The sequence below is a fragment of the Rhododendron vialii genome, chromosome 13a (genome assembly GCF_030253575.1).
Source record: "Rhododendron vialii isolate Sample 1 chromosome 13a, ASM3025357v1".
Taxonomy (NCBI): domain Eukaryota; kingdom Viridiplantae; phylum Streptophyta; class Magnoliopsida; order Ericales; family Ericaceae; genus Rhododendron; species Rhododendron vialii.
The window spans coordinates 29,955,241-29,971,948 of NC_080569.1; the positions used below are offsets into that span (position 1 = coordinate 29,955,241).

A 16,708-nucleotide genomic window follows, 5' to 3' on the forward strand; every position below is an offset into this window, starting at 1 on the left:
AATCACATAATAATTCTTCAATATGCTCTCAGACCCCATTCCACTAAGTACTAAAACCCCATTCCACTAAGTACTAAAAGGACTTTTAGGACATTGTTTTATTTTTTTCCTTACTTGAATTTTTGTCTCGTTGGTTAATTTAGCGCCAATTTTTTTTTTGACCTTTTGATTTGTCTCACGAAAAAGTAAATTTTTTTTTACTTTTATCCAAATATTTTGAAAAATAACCACTTTTATGTAAATAAAGATTGGTACACTACATTTCATGTGAGATCCATTCCAGTCCCACAAAAATCAACACAAAATGCTAGTCATAAAAAATAAACACACTTTGACAGCGCCATTTTTGTATCAACGTGTGAACTTGTGTGTGGAGGCTAAAGACCTTGAGGCGCCATGTGTGAACTTGTGTGTGGTGGCTAAAGACCTTGAGGCGCCACGTGACCATGCCGCAGGAGCACCTTATGATTTTTGTATTGAAGAATGGGTACCATTATAACACAGGCAGGAGAATAAGTAAAATGAGAAAATTTGAACATTTAGCTTTTAATTAAAAACAAAACATCCTTCCTACGTCTTCTTCTCTATCCTCTCATGTCTTCTCATGAGGAGTAAGGTACAACAACAAAAAGGACGATGAACAGAAACTTTTATAAGAAGAAAAATGGACGCCGACTTTCGGTTAAGAAGAGGATGGGAAGAAAATAACAAAAGCTTTACAACTATACAAAATTCCCCCCATGTACTGTGGTATTTCTTAATTCTGGAGTTGACTAAAGGAAACTTTAAACCTTCCTGCTCAGCCCAGAAGAGCCTTCAGCAGATTGATAACCATGTTCATTTCTTGGTGTATGTAAGGTATGGATCTTGAGCAATACTTAGAACGTCTGGCCGCTCTGCCTGATTGTAAGTCAAGCATCGGCGAATAAAATCCTGCAGAAAATCAAAGGAAAATGAGGAAATTGTATTTAAGAAACTAGTATAATCTATGCTCCATTTGCCATCAGCTTGAGACTATTAGTATCACAGAATCGGGAGACCTATAGCTCAAGATGACGATTAACCTCTGGTACTAGAACTATAATTCGATGTACCAAGCCATATTGACTCATAGCTGGGGTGAATCGCTGTAACACGAAAACCATACGATTCGCGTACGATTCGGTTTAATACACCTAATAATTGATTCACTTTATCAACAATTTTCGCTGGAAAATGTGTGGCACTTCCATAACAAAAGCCTTTTGAGGTGATTAGAATTAGATGAAGTCCAAAATTTTATTATTCGCCCATTTCATGAAGATTGAAGACTGAAACAAAGATTTAAAAATTAAAAATTAAAATTAAAACTAGAATTTATCGTTTTTAAATGGTCAATGGTCATTTCTACAGAAGCATATTTGGTACAAATGTTTTTGTTTTCTATTTTATGTCAAGATAATTCAGTTAGAAGGAAGGTGAGGAAGGCTAGGCAACGTGGATCTGAGAGGGTAACGAGTTGGAGGCCAAACTACCCTTGCATATAGTATTATTGACAGATGGAATGTAGAACCTCAACTCTTTCATGCATCACGATGCCTCACAATAACCTATCTTGAGCTTAGCAAATAAATTTTCCTAAAAAATGAGGTAACAGCAATTGCACCAACTAGAACTATCTTTTATTGGATGGCTGAGTAAACTCTATTCCTTGCACCATATTACAGAAGTTTACGTTTTTTTATTTGCACCTTTCCCTAATTCTTATCTTCAGTATATCCATCTAACTCATCGCTTTGGGTGGAAAAAACTCACACACAAATGACAAAACTAAGTGATAATGCCTGGACCAATATCGAAACGCAGCAGCAATGAACAAATAGAAAGAACCTACCTTCGCTTCATTTGAGACAGCAGGTCTGGAAGGGAATTCCACTTTACGAGCTTTGATAATAGTATCTTCACGTAAAATTCGCTCCTGCGTCTGGTCATGACCAAAAGGCCGTCTGCCAATGAGCATTTGATAAAGCAGAATACCAGCCGACCAAACATCAACCTATTTTCCAAGAGAGAAACTTTTAGAAACACCTTTAGCCCAAGAAAGTGAATGATGAAAACGACAACATGAAACTCTGAAATTATTAAGCTTCATTAAATTAAGAAATTTCAATGGGCTAAAGAGATGGACGAAGAGATGGGATGGCAATAATTACTCCCTAATTTGTAAAACGTACTTGTAAATGAAAATGCAGTTCAGCTTAACTGACCTTTGAAGAAATGAGAGGAGTTTTGCTTAGCTCAAAGCATTCTGGGGGCAGATACCTGAACTTACAGGATAAGAAACAATCAACTGACTGCAAATTTAACAAAAGGTAACAACACGTAGAGCCAGAAAGAGGAAGGATAAAGCTAAATAAAAACCAAAGCTTTAAACCAAGAAGCAAGCAGCATTAGGATGTTACCGGAGTAACTGGATAAATTTGTAATAATCCCGAAATGAGAAGCTAAAGTATGCACAAACCCAATCTAAGCTATAAGTTTCCAAATGTAAACTTCATCTAGTTTGGGTTCACACCTGAATCTGTCTCCCAAATTCAGCTCCACTGAGAAATACAAGATGTAGGACATCATAGAAAGTTGGATTATATGCCTACAACCAGTTTTTAACAGAAAGGGTGGGTTTCAGCTTAGTTCCAATACCTCTGGTCACAAATTGCAGAAGCCAATAAAATTCTAGTCAGCTCTGTTTTGTTAAGGGCGTGAAATTCTAGAGCAGGGTAAAGGATTGGTGTTGATTGGATTATCAGGTATGGTTAGGCAACATATTCTCTCTTAAGTTGGAAAGGTACCAGAGTTACGAACTATAACCATAGAATAGTGTGCTGTGAAAAGAAGAACCAGAAAGTTGACATACATCCGCATAGAATCCATAGGAATGAAGCTTGAAACTTGGTTGCCCTATACATCCCGCGAAGGAAGCGTTAAATGTTTGCAAGATTCTCAAAATCTCTACTCTTACGAAAAGATTACGAAATAGTATACAGGCTGCGTTGCTCTCCTAATTCACTAGAATGCGAACCCAAAATGGGAAACGAAAGGACATTGGCGGCTAGCCAACTAGAACATTCTAGATCAAGTATGTTACATACTCCATAAAAAATTCAAAAATACAACAAATGCATGTGCCGTGACCAAAGTACCCCTTACTACTACAATACCACACATAGATGTTAAATCTATCCAGCATCATTCCAACCTACTAAGAAAATAAGTAAACCCAAGATGACTTCAAGCCTAATCATATAAAGCCCCAAGTACGTTCCACACTGAGAGATGGAATTGCTCCTTTTCTTCTTTCCTTGCTCCGTGTCAATACAACTCATTAAATCCTTCCCTGGTAAAATAAAATAGAGGGAGTGTGACCAAACCATAATGATAGGAAACAGAGATTAATCCAGGGCATTTTGTCTGAATCAAGTTAAAATTCTTTCGAACATGACATGGTGATTGGACACCACACCACCCTAAACCCAACCACACCATCCTAAACCCTACCACACCACCCTTCCATCACTTGTCCAATACAGCCTGGTCAGGTTAGATTAGGTTTACTCCAGTTTTCCAAGGATTTTATATTTCCATAGTTGAACTTTTACTTCTTCCTTCTTTTTTTTTGATATAACAGAGACAAATCAAAGGAACAAATTAATTTTACCACCCAGGATTCTATCCTCCATGCAAGGTAGGTAGGAACAAAAATAAGATTTCATCTATCCTCCACAAATAGAGAACATCCGAGCCACATACTAATACTATTTCCCTAGACAGTTCCTATAGGCCCAAAAGGATGCTATGCTTGACAATGTGAGAAACAAACATGAAAACAGTAGTACATCTTAAGCAAACCAGATATCTATTCCATCTCAAGCAAGTACAAAAATTCATCATGGTACAACATCATGGCAGAAGCCTATGATGCACGGACACGGACAGAGACACGGGAATTCTAAAAAAATAGGGACACGGACACAGCAGGGGACACAAGACGTGTATATTTATTTATTTGTTTATATTTTTTTCAATTATTTTCCAAATTTAAATGGCAAAATGTGGACAAAACGAAAAATCCATAGTTCCACTCCCATTCAAACAAAACAAGACATCCATAAGTTCAATACAACCCTATTGAAAAATTACAATTTGACCCCCAAAATTTTAGTTTGACCTCAATTTTTTTTAAATTACACTTTGACCCCCCACCGTGTCCCCATCGGTGTCCCCCAGTGTCTCCAGCCGTGTCCCCCTCAAAAATTTAAATCAAATTATGGGACACGCCACGTGGCGTGTCCCATATGTGTCCCCACCATGTCTTGACACTGCAATATGTCGACCTGTGTCGATGCTTCATTCAGATATCAGTTACAATTTGCAAGGTCCATAGCCTTGAGTGAGTAGGAAACGTATCGCCAAGCTTAAGAGTCTATTGCACAATTGATGCGGCACTTACCAGTATGTTCCAGCTCCTTGTGATGTGAGTTCCATTCCCTGAGAGCCGACATCATCCTCTACTATCTTACTAAGACCAAAATCAGTCACTTTAGCAACACCGAACTCATCAAATAGAACATTCCCAGGCTTCAAATCATAATGGATGATTTTCTGTGTTCTTTTATTCAAGTAAACAAGGCCTTGGAATATTTGAACCATAATGATCCTTGCTTCCCTCTCTGGCAGTACAGGTGTTGCTTTAAGAACTGCATCAAGATCTTTTCCTGCAGATAAGTGTCGGTTAGAAGTACGGAAGGGAAACCAGAATGAGTAAATTTCTCTTTACTTTTTGAATGCAGAGAGCAAAGGTTTATCATTTTCAATTAACTGCAAATGTAAGTTGAGATAACTAACATAGAGAAATGACAGTACAGCTGAAAGACTATACACACCACTACAGTACTCTAAGATGGTACAGAATGTATTATGGTCAATTTCAAAAATGTCCCAAAGCCGCACAATGTGATGATGAACCAAGGTCTTGTGAATGTTGTACTCTCGAATTGCATGCCTTATGTAACTTTGCTTCTTGTCTTCACTCCACTGAGCATTCAGACCATGAAGCTTACATGCAACATATCTATGCTCCACCAAGTCAAAAGCCTGTTGGAAATTTCTTGCATCAAATGAGAGCGAAAAGTACTACTACTACTATAATATCTTCCATTTAGGGCAATAGAATGATCAAGACAAATGAGACTTCGTAAAACAGTACACATGTGCAGGCAATGTCTGACCTTGTAAACCTCGCTGAATCCACCTTTCCCAAGAAGGTTTAGAAGTGCATATCGGTGGTTCAAAATCTGAAAATTGTTGAAACGAGAACCGTCCTCATCCCGTATGCGTTTCATTTCACGTATAAGCCTTCCCTTCTCTATTTCATATCGGTCCCTCTCACGCAAAAAGGTATCTTCCTCCTACAGGACATCCATAGCTCAATGAATGAGTGTTCGTTCAACTTATTTTCTTTCATTTCCTTTCAGCGGCCCTTATTTCATCTGTGGTTGAAATGGGGTGGGGGAGTTTTGGAGGAACTTCAATCAGCTCAATGTCAATTACTATAAATAGCAACTTACACGCTTGATGCTGGCTAGACGGGATTTATAGATCTCATCCTGGATTAGAAAATCTTCTTCATGAGATCCTGCTTCTGTATCAATTGCATCTCCCTTGTCTTCAAACAGTATCAGTGTCACGAATTTTTTTGAATGACAAAAATAACTCAGATGATGAGAGGGAAAAAAATCTACTAAGCACAAATACTTGCACTCGTAGATCATGGATTTTAATAAACCATTAAGCCCTCAACAACCAGAATGTAGTTCTATGCATACAGCCATGTGTCGACAACTTCACATGAAATTGAGATCCTATTTGACAATTATTTTCATAAGTAACAACATGACAAAATCTATGCAAAACGTATCAAGGGGATGCCACCCATGTACAAAAGAAGGCCAAGAACAAAAAGACCCTAAACATCAAGAAACACCAAAAAGATCATGGTATTGGTGAAGGAAACACCACTCTAAATGCCAAAATTATCTATCACGTCAAGGAATTGGTAAGGGTTGGATTGCACTCCCCCAACTACCCAACTATACGGACTAAAAAGGAAAAGACACTTGAGTTTCAACAACAGCATTTCCTCTCTATCGAAATATTTATTAGTCTGCTCTCTCCAAATGAGCCACATCAAGCAGAGCGCAACCAAATCCATGGCTTCCATATTCCTTTTCCCACTCTAGCCCTGTACCATTCATGAATAAGTACTAGCTTAAAGCACACGGAGACCCCCTAACATTTAAAATTTCACCCTCTCAACTATAACCGTTAACAAAACAGCACCATTCTATCCAAAAAAAAAACCGTAAAGAGAGAATTGTCATTTTCTCTCACTCCGTTAACAAAGTTAGCCAATTTTTTATTTCATATAGTTGAGGGGGTCTGTATGGGCGGTTTTAAATGTTAGGGGGTCTCCATGAGAAAAAGAGATACTTGAGGGGGTCTCTGTGTACTTCCACCTAAGCACTAGCACTGCCAATGGGAGAACCCACGACGTGCCCCACCATACAAGAACCGGAACCCAAAGATCCCTGACAACCGAACAGTGGTTATTCTTAGGGCCAAAAACAGCCAGAATGTGCATATGGAGCCTATGAATTAAAAAAACAAAGGAGAATCCATAATACTCTGACGTGACTCATGTCTCGTGAGCTGAAGGACTTGACAGTGAGGTTGCTACAGCCACATTGTAAATTTTAGAAGTTTTCATGGGAGTTCACTCTTCTTTACTCTCCTATCTATCAGATATATGGAGCATTGCCCCTTGGCGCTTAATTTCAATTTTCAAATATCCTATTGAATCCAATTGCAAAGCCAATTAGTGCTACTGCTACTTGATTGAACAATCTCTCAACGCGCACTATATTGGATTTCCGTTCGTGCCAAAAAATAACAGAGTAGTCAAACAGAAGAAACAACCAGATTTATGAAGATTCCAAAACAAACATTACCTGATTGTCGTTTCTTCAGTAATTTCCGCTGCCGCTCAATAGCTTCCTTCGTCTCCAATAAATGTCTCTGTAAAACAAACCAATCTCGAGACTATAAATTCAAATAGAAGAATGAATCAAACAAGCTTACAAAAAACAATCACTTACTCTATTGACAGCAAAATATGTGACGAAAAAGATGAGACACTGCATATTGGAATGATTTGAAAAATCCTTATACAATGTTAGATTTCAATCTCCAAAGGCTTTTTAAATTGCAAGAATTATGCGAAAACTTAGTGAAATTTTGTACCAAATATGCAACACTAGCAAAACATTTTTTCCAATTGCACCAACTAGCCTAGTTAGGAAGTCACATTGATAGCATTCAGCTACTGACCGATAGGTCAGAGGTTTAGCTACTGGCTTGTTTACTTTGCTCAACAAAACACGACCAAATAATCCCTAAGGTAGTCTATCTCGGAAGGGATCTCTAAACAAAAAAACCTGGAATAGTTTATATAACACAATTTCAAATCCCGTCTTTCCCCAAACAAACAAAATCATGCTACGCAAATATAATGTTGCAGATGTTTTATACTGACGACGTACACCACGTCCTAAAAAGATAAACCAACTATTCTTCTATAATAAGACATACCGTGGATCATGTACGACACTTATCGTGAATCAGATGTGATCGATAGCAAGTAGCTAGTCAGTGAAGAGATAAAAATACATACAAGATGAGCATTGAGATCCTTAAGTGCTTGCCCATCCTCCCATGTCTCAGATATGATAGTTCCGGCTCTGCGATTTCAAATATAAGAGAGGAGCATCTGATAAAAATTGATGGACATCAATAGAATGATGCATGAAAATTTTGAATTAATGGTCGCAAAATTTTTGCAGTCTGCATCTAAACATTTAGGGCTCCAAAAAACGTTAAATAATGCCTATCATCCGGTATTTAAACTTCTGTGCCGAACAACATTATTCACTGGGGAAAAAAAAAGGCAACTGGTCCAGTCCAACATTGTCCTATATATCATTGCCATTGACGTAAATATAAAGCAAACACAAGTCAATATCCCATGCTTTTTCCGACGTACAATGCACAAAGAAAAGCAACACATTTTTATGCGTGCAGAGATGACAAATTTTTTGCAAAATCAATGCAGACAAAAGCCAAAAGGCAATCATCTTATTCCTTGTATTTATTTGTTGGGGTCTTAGTAGCAGGATCCTTCTAAAATGGGTGCGCTCCGAGAGCTCGAATCGGTGCTCCCAAGATGGGAGCTTGACGGGAGCTCAGACTTCAACGTGTAAGCATGTCCCTGATATGTTATTACATGTCCAATATCCAAGTTTCTTGTGAGCTGATGAAAGTGGCTTCGTGCAATGTCATTGAGTTGACAGATATGTGACACTTAAAGAGTATAATTTTCCAAGGATGATTTTCTCCAATAACAAGATTTCCCCACTCTCTCAAATTTTTGCAATCCACAAGACCAGTCACCATCTATCGATAACTAGAGAGGAGACTACTTTCCTGGGGGTTAACTTTTGGACCATGTCATTCTTTCTCTGTCAATTTACTGGGATCAAAGGGATGGGAATGATTTATTGTAAGTATTAGTCGAACAAAACCAGAATGGAAGGAGTACCTGATTACACCCACATTGCCAAGTCTCAAAGAATCCTGGCGTACTTTCAACCTTGCTTCTTGTCTCTCAGCTTTTGAAACAGATACTAAAAGATCAGATATTACCTTCATTCTCTGCACCAAAGAAGGAAATGAAAATGACTGTCAGACTAATCCACCAACTAAACACGTATTGCACATCAAATACAGAGAAAGCAAAAGCCAAGCCAAGTTTCTCAAAAAGCAGATCGGTTATGCAAGTAATAGCCAATCAGCACACAGAAGAATGACAACACGAAATCAGGAAAGGAACAGTGATATGCCTTGTATAGGAGTTAATCTTCTGGGAGTTTGAATTGCATTATTCCAGTGTAATATTCGAGCTTTCATTTAGATTTAAAGAGAAACCAAGTATACCATAAAAAGCGTATAATGAAGAAAAGTAATAGTTTCTTCGATTAGCACTGCTGTACTATCTCTCATCAGTGTTACCATGGACTAACGGGTAAGAACATGCCCTTGGGAGGGGAACAACAGCTGGGAATGGCTGCTAATGCCCCATAGGCTGAGGAATCTTGCTATTAACATGAAAAAAGACTTCTTGTAAGCCTTCACTAACTTCACCCAAGGTGGTACAAAATTTTGTTCATTTCCATCGAAACGGACAAACATGAATACTAGAAACACGCAGAAATGATGAGTTTTTTTCAAAACCTATGAGGAATATCGCAACAATACTTCAACAGACTTCAGAACTAAAATCTTAAAAGAAGAGAATCTGATAAACTAGAAAGGAAGGAAAATGTAAACGAGAAATTGTCACCGACCACAGATGGTACAAATTTTCTTTTCTTTCCGTACTAAAAGCTTTTCTGCATTGCGCAGACCACCTCCGCAAGTAAGCATCTAAACCTTCTTATGAGATTCTATTATTCATAGACTTCAACATGTTCGAAATTATAAATCTTTAAGAATGTAAATTATGGTTTACAAAGCTTTTAATATTAGTTTCCAATAATATTCATGCTTTTCCCAATTCTTTTGTCACTGCCCTCATGTTTCCAACCCGAAATACTCGAAACCTTTTCCAAGCTAACTGAAATAACATACCGAGAAAAAAAATTTATCCTCACCTAGGTGCATGATCCTTGTAAAGGTGTATTACCTTAGACCTTCCAACAGGTTCTGTCTATCTGCTTATGCAACAGCTCTCCAAAACCAAATTTGAACGAACTCTTACATACAAACATATTATTCATCGTAAACATCACGAGCTTCCCAAGATTATAAATTTTGGCAGTCTACTTAATTTTTAGTGTTATTGTTTAGCAGGAACAAGTAAAGCTTTACCAAAGTACCTTTGGTTTCATTTGTTGTTCACCATCTTTAAGATCCTTCAGTTCCTGTGCAATTCAACGCCAAATACTGACAGAGATCAGGAGTTGCAATGAAACAATTTTCGAACCCTGAAATGGAGAATAATAATACCTTTTCTAATGGCTGGCATAGTTGCTGATAATCAGAGGCCTCTTGACGTGATTTCTTGAGGTCCTCTTCTAACGCAGCAATCTTTGCCCGTAAAGATGTGATCTCCTCCTAAAGTTAGTTGACAATAGAATCAAGCACAAGTATTACTAAGCATACTGTAACTTACTGCAAGAGTACCTGATGCAGCACGATTATCATATCTAACTTATATCCAAAGAATAAGTAACTAAAAGCAGAAAAGTACAGTATAGCAGAAGATTTTATTTTTCAATTCCCCTTCTAGTCAAAATCAGAGCAAATAGCTCTTATCAGGAATGTCACCATAAAAATCAAACACCATACCTCCAGTGAAGAGCGGTCGTCACTCCCCTGTTGCTCTTTTGACAAACTGTCCTGCAAAATAGGAAAGAGGCAGCCATCAAATGAAACAGAAAACGCATACTACGATAAACCTCACAGTTGCTACCATAGAATTAAAGGCAACAGTTACCCTTCCAAAAATAACCTAAGGTTTCTATTAAGCCAAAAATAATCAGAAAATTTATCACACAAACATCAATGACATTCATAATTTTTCAGGTACTAGAACTTCAGTACACCACACAGGATGCAGACCAGGGGAAAGTCAAATCATCCTTCAACTGATGGTAAGAGGTCCACTACAGCAAAAGTAAATCTTAAATCTTAAACTCATGCTAGATTAGGATAATATTCTCAACCATACTCAGCAGAGTATCATGTTTAAGCATATTCCCCACATGCAATAACATACCAGTATATAGCATAACGGAAATACCAAAATTTACGCGGGATACTAAAAAGGAGCTATTGGCTGCATCCAGTCGGTCAATACAACTTAATATACTTAACTTTCAGCATGCCATAGAAATATTGCAACGAAGAGGTATCTTGATGCTTATCTTTGTTAATACTGTCGCGTGATGCTTTACTCCTAATACCTATGAAACGCATGACATGACAGACCTGTATAACTGACCTTTCTACTTACCAAAATATTTATCAAAATATCCAGCTAAAGATTCTGTACAGGAAATTATGGACTTTCCGACAAAACTGAAGTACCAATTAGAAGTGATACCATATAGCAAACTGAGATAAAAACTAGTAAAAGGAAGTTTGTGGAATGAAGGGAAGGTACTTTGATTTTGAACAAAGATGGTCTAGAAGTTGAACCTTCCCTCTAGTCATGGACACTATACATACTAATACACCAAACAACGGAGTACTGACATGAAAAAATCTCATGCATATGGTAGTAACACTTTCTGATGTGAATGGGGTATTAAAGGAGGCCACCAGTTCAGCAGCTTAAATTCCAATTACCTTAAGCTCATAGCTTCAAATCTGAGAAGACCTACTTTGTCCTAGTGGACAAAAACTAGGTTTATACCGGTCCTTCCCAGACCCCATTGATGGGGCTTAACTGGCAGTACTTTCTCATGTATGTATCTAACACTTATACCACCTTGTAGGCAGTAAACTCTACTTTTATTGCACATGCCTTTATATGAAGGAGGGTCTCAATCAGTATTTAGGATTTACGTAAGCCAAACCAAGTCGAATACTTGATACCTAGCTGTAACTTCTAAAAGGCATTAATACTTTTTAATGGATGTGATACCGATACGTACAGTTTTGTTCAAAACAACTTTCTTACCTCCAATAATTCCAGACTGAGACCTTCAAATGTATCCTAAAACTCTACAATTCTTATACTTCGCACCAAAGTCCCGGATAATAGAAAGTTATTGAACTGTAACTATAAGTCTATAACATTACATCACTCAACAACAACGACCACCATACAAGGGAAACTTCTTCGCATGTTACAACGGTGTGAAGATAGTGTAGACAATGTCACACGCAAGAATGAGCACCATAGATAAAAAAAGTACGCCGGAAAATCTAGGTGTGACATGCAGAAAGTAGAAATTGAAGTCATCTGATGCACAATGACGAAAAAAATGGAGGATATGACTTATCCACAACACACCTGTTTGGTCTCCTGGTCTCCACACCCACTATGAGGAAATGAGTAATTGAGTACACTGTAAAGTTTTCCTATTACCTATATTACCCTCTATACTACAGATAATTTTCTCATTCTTCCATCATTATGCTGATCAATGCAGCAAAGAAGGAGCAGATTATCTTCAATTAGGTTCTAGCTTGAGAGAGAGAAATGAAGAAACCACAGATGATGACACTTCATTCTGACATGTCAGAAATATTTCGGACCTCCCTTTATTTTATCTTCAAACGGCAGAAGAATACCAAGTAGATAAGTGGTTGAATTCCTGAACTACAATGTAAGCAAACACATGCATAAAATACGCTGACAAATCTCTCAAGATCATTTCTATCGTATTCTAATGCAGTCATTAACAATGTGAAGATTGCTGCCGAAAACATTGACATAAGATTGTGTCATGTGAACTGAAACTTCTCTGTTGACAAAAAAAAAAAAAAGAACTTAAACTTAGTACCACAAGTGCTAAATATCCAAATCCCAATGTCATTTGGGACTCGGGTTGCAGCGTAAAATGGCCTCCCCTGTTGCTATGCTTCAGAATAACATGGGTATAGCTGCTACAGCAGCAGCTATTAACTCACATAAGGAAAGATATCTGAGGAAGATATAACACAGATAACATACCTTGTGATACGAGTTCTCCAGCAGACCATTTGATGTTAAAACCGGTGAAGGAGAACTTTGTGCTCTTGCTTGACCATTAACTCGGGACCCTCGCCCCCTACCTGACACAGCATGCCCCCTACCACGGCCTTGTCTTCTCCTATTGATATCTAGGCCTGGCTTGGGGTCTGTGGGTTCAACAACCTTTTGCCCTATGTCAGCCACTGCCTGATTCATAGTATGAGAATATGCAGGGCAAAAAAAAAAAAAAAACTTAACAACTCGGAACCCACACAGAAGAGAGCAACAGCAAAGGACAACAAAAATAAAAATGGATCAGTAAATCACCATTGTCCATTAATGTTCACCAAACAGGGACAATGACAAAAGGAAAAATATTAAAACAGGCTTACTCATAAAAAAGGGTGCTGTACGGTACATAAATATCACAGCTTCAATATCTCATTTAAACAAAACAATGCACTGTAGAGCTCACCTCTACAGGATCTAAAGCAGATGAGCTGTCATCCTCTTCAAGCTTCGGGCGCTTTTGAGTATTTGCTTGTATGAGGTACTCCGCTCCATTCTAGCATTAGTACAGATTCAGTGTTGTCAAAACAATGTAGAATGGGAAAAAATAAGAGCCATCTTCAAAGGGATGGACCACATTGCTCAATAATGGGTCAAGTGAACCAGACCATAGGTCAGAATAAGTAATTGTTACCAATAGAGAATATAGGGAACTTCGGATTGCGAGATATTAATTATTCCCACAGTTAAAAATTATGGAAATGTAGCTCATTGAAAATGGGAAAAAAAAAACATGCAGAAAACACACAAGCATGCACTCACATACAAGTCAAGGCTGTGTATATTATTAGCTTAGGGCACAGTTATTTTATTTTGATTGTTAGACCACAGATCTTAAATATACAATGCAGAACTCCCATGATTACGTTATTGGCAAAAATAAATTCCACTTTCATGCTGGGAATTTTCATTCCTTTTTTCTTTGTTCCTCTGAAAGCTACTAATTTCCTCATCTCATGTGTCTGATAACGTTTGAATCTTTCTAGAACATTTTTGCAACCTACATTTTGCATTGTATTGTTCCTGAATCCTGCAAGTATGGATTTTTTTTTTGAACTGAACACTATGCGGAAATGTTCAAACTACTTGTGGCTGAGTTAGAAGAAATAAGCAAAATGTGAATGCATGCACTCTTCGGCTCATGGCATTGCCTTTTTCTATAATTGATGCAATGCAAATTTATATTCGCCCCATATTTGGTAGAGTACATAGGCACAAAATTCTACATCTTTATCCCCTCCTGCCAAAGACTAGGCCCACTAGGGTATTGAAGCCAGCAAGGTAAGAAATAACTTAATGAGGGAACTAACAAACAACATATACGGCATGTTTCCAACTCAATCTCTATGGAGCGTGAAAGAAATAACCTAATGAGGGCAATTACAAAACGTGATTACACAAATAGACTTGCCTGAAGAAGGAAACATACTAGTAAAACCTTCCTTGACATAGAGGAAGTGTGCGCTAAGCAGAGAGCGCAAATTAAAAGCCATATTCACAATTAATCGAACTTGATCTTCAATGCCGAACGATTTAATGCCATAAGTCTTTACATACAACACTGGGGGCAAACTGCCATATAACTTACAGACATCAACAACTGCATGCTTAACCGTTCTCTCAGTTAAAAGAAAAAGATTATTAAATTCAATTTGACCCAATTTTCATAAATGGCCCAAGTATTCCAAATTTCATTAAAACTCAGATTTGGGGTTGGAACTGACAAAATTTATCCCTACACTAGATTTGTACAAACTTCATCACTGATTAAGTAAAAGACATGCTGTTACGATGTTTAATGTTGTTTCACCACTTTCGGGTCATTCAATAAATTCTCATACTCAACAACATTAAGCTAGCTTAACATTTTGGATGGTCCACATTCCCTCAGAATTTCAAAAGACCCCTATTTGGATTTGGACTTTCCTTTTGAGTCTTAACTAATCGACTCTATATAACCATGCCAAGAACTGATGGTCTAGTATCATATGCAGGAATGGACCGAGGTGAGAGCTGCCTGAAGCAACCGCCTACAAAAAATTTAATAACCCTCTTATTGCAGTCATATTTGTAATTCGCTCCATGACATTAAATGCAAAATCTCACTCAAAACTTAATATGACAAGCACAATCCCCTACCATACTTTAATTAATTTGTCCGGCAAAGTCAGAATCCAGTGTCATTCATGATCATAAGGCTCCGTTCAGTTGCAGAGAAAATAAAGGAAAGCACAGGAATGTTTGACTGTCCTGTATTTTCAATGAATTTAGTTCGTAGGAAAGTTGTACGACCCCTGCCTCTAACTTTCCCACTCGGATTAGTTTTCCCTCAAAGCTTGTCCTACATAAAATACAAGATTTTGCACGAAGCTTGTTAATACACTAGTTTCTACATAATTAAGCTACTACTTTTCCACTTTCCCTTCAATTTCTTATCTCAAATGAACGCCCAATAGAAACTATGTTTCATTTTCCTTCACTTCACTCTAATTCTCTCGGGAATAATTTTCGTCCACTAATTTCCTGACAAGTGAATGGAGCCTAAGCAAACTAAAAACGACTGACATCATATCTCAAACATGCGTACAATATCAATCCAACTACAAAACACAAGTGCATAAACAGAATTCAGGGCTCACATCATCATCGGAATCGCTCGAAACCAAATCCTCCGCAACCCCATAATTTGCCACGGACGAAACAGCCGGCCACGCGGCCTGCACAGGGGCAGCGGCGGGCGCAGCCAAGGGAGCCTTACCGACCATCCGAGCTTCGAGTTTGGCAATCTTCGTGGGCAGAGACTGGTCGGATTGGTTCGAAGAGTTGGAAGAGAAATGAAGCAGCATGTCGTCCGACATTGTTAGCCCCAATCAATGCAGATACACAAACCGTTCACAAACAGCACTCACGTCATCTGCATACAGTTAGAATTCAAAAGAATCCCTAAAATTGTAATTTCCAGTTACATAGTATCGTATCGATTATATAGTGAGATGATCAAAGGTGATGGAACTGAGTATACGAAGAGAGAGACGGTGAAGTTTTAGAGATACTGAATTTTGATTCTGGGACTGAGGAGAGAGGAAATTAGGGTTTTTTTTTGGTTGCAGAAGATGGGGTGGATGAAAGGAGAATCGACAAGGGAGAGAGAGAGAGAGAGAGAGATGAGAGAGAGAGAGAGAATTGAGGAGGAGTTTATAGGGGGAGGAAAAGAAAGGTGATTTTGAAGTCACAAGTCATGGTTTTTGGTTTGGAAGGAAAGTTGTTTCAAGGAGGTGGAAAAAAGAGGTGAATGAGGTAATTGGATCTTGGAAACAAGGGAAGAGAATGCATATTGGGTATGACCTAATTTTGAGGGAGGTATGTACATTTTTATTTTTTAGCCTCTTCTTAGGTATTTTCATATGGTGGTGTGTGGATTAATGACTACTTATCTAGGCCCAGTCGAAGTTAGACTTGGATCGGGTTTGACGACTCGTATAGACCTGACACGCGTGATCTTAACGATTCCACAGACTCGCAAACTTTCGAGTCTTAGTTACAAAGCCCAAGCCTAACTTGGGCCGGAAATCTAGTTGAGTTTTGAATGGTGTGGGTTGATGACTTACCTAGGCCCGATCGAAGTGAAACTTGAATTGGGTTGACGACTCGTCTAGGCCCGACTCAAGTGATACTGACTATTCCACATACTCGCCCAAGACTTTCGAGTTTGAGTTATAAAGCCCAAGCCTAACTCACTTACAAACTCGGGTTAGGTTGCTCAAATAGATTGTACTCCAATACACACTATAGACTATAGTTTAAACA

The 16,708-nt window shown here is 38.1% G+C and overlaps 1 protein-coding gene across 1 annotated transcript; it reads right to left on the reverse strand.

Moving 5' to 3' along the window:
* Positions 1–522: 522 nt before the first annotated feature.
* On the reverse strand, positions 523–16,193 carry LOC131312474 (serine/threonine-protein kinase TOUSLED). The gene is made up of 16 exons (XM_058340234.1): positions 15,541–16,193; positions 13,308–13,397; positions 12,833–13,039; positions 10,498–10,548; positions 10,156–10,263; positions 10,026–10,070; positions 8,690–8,802; positions 7,766–7,832; positions 7,044–7,110; positions 5,604–5,701; positions 5,265–5,444; positions 4,920–5,130; positions 4,487–4,751; positions 2,247–2,301; positions 1,874–2,035; positions 523–933 (listed from the first exon to the last, which is right to left on the reverse strand). The coding sequence occupies exons 1-16, from the start codon at positions 15,757–15,759 to the stop codon at positions 838–840; spliced, it is 2,034 nt and encodes a 677-aa protein (XP_058196217.1). The 5' UTR covers positions 15,760–16,193; the 3' UTR covers positions 523–837.
* Positions 16,194–16,708: the final 515 nt, after the last annotated feature.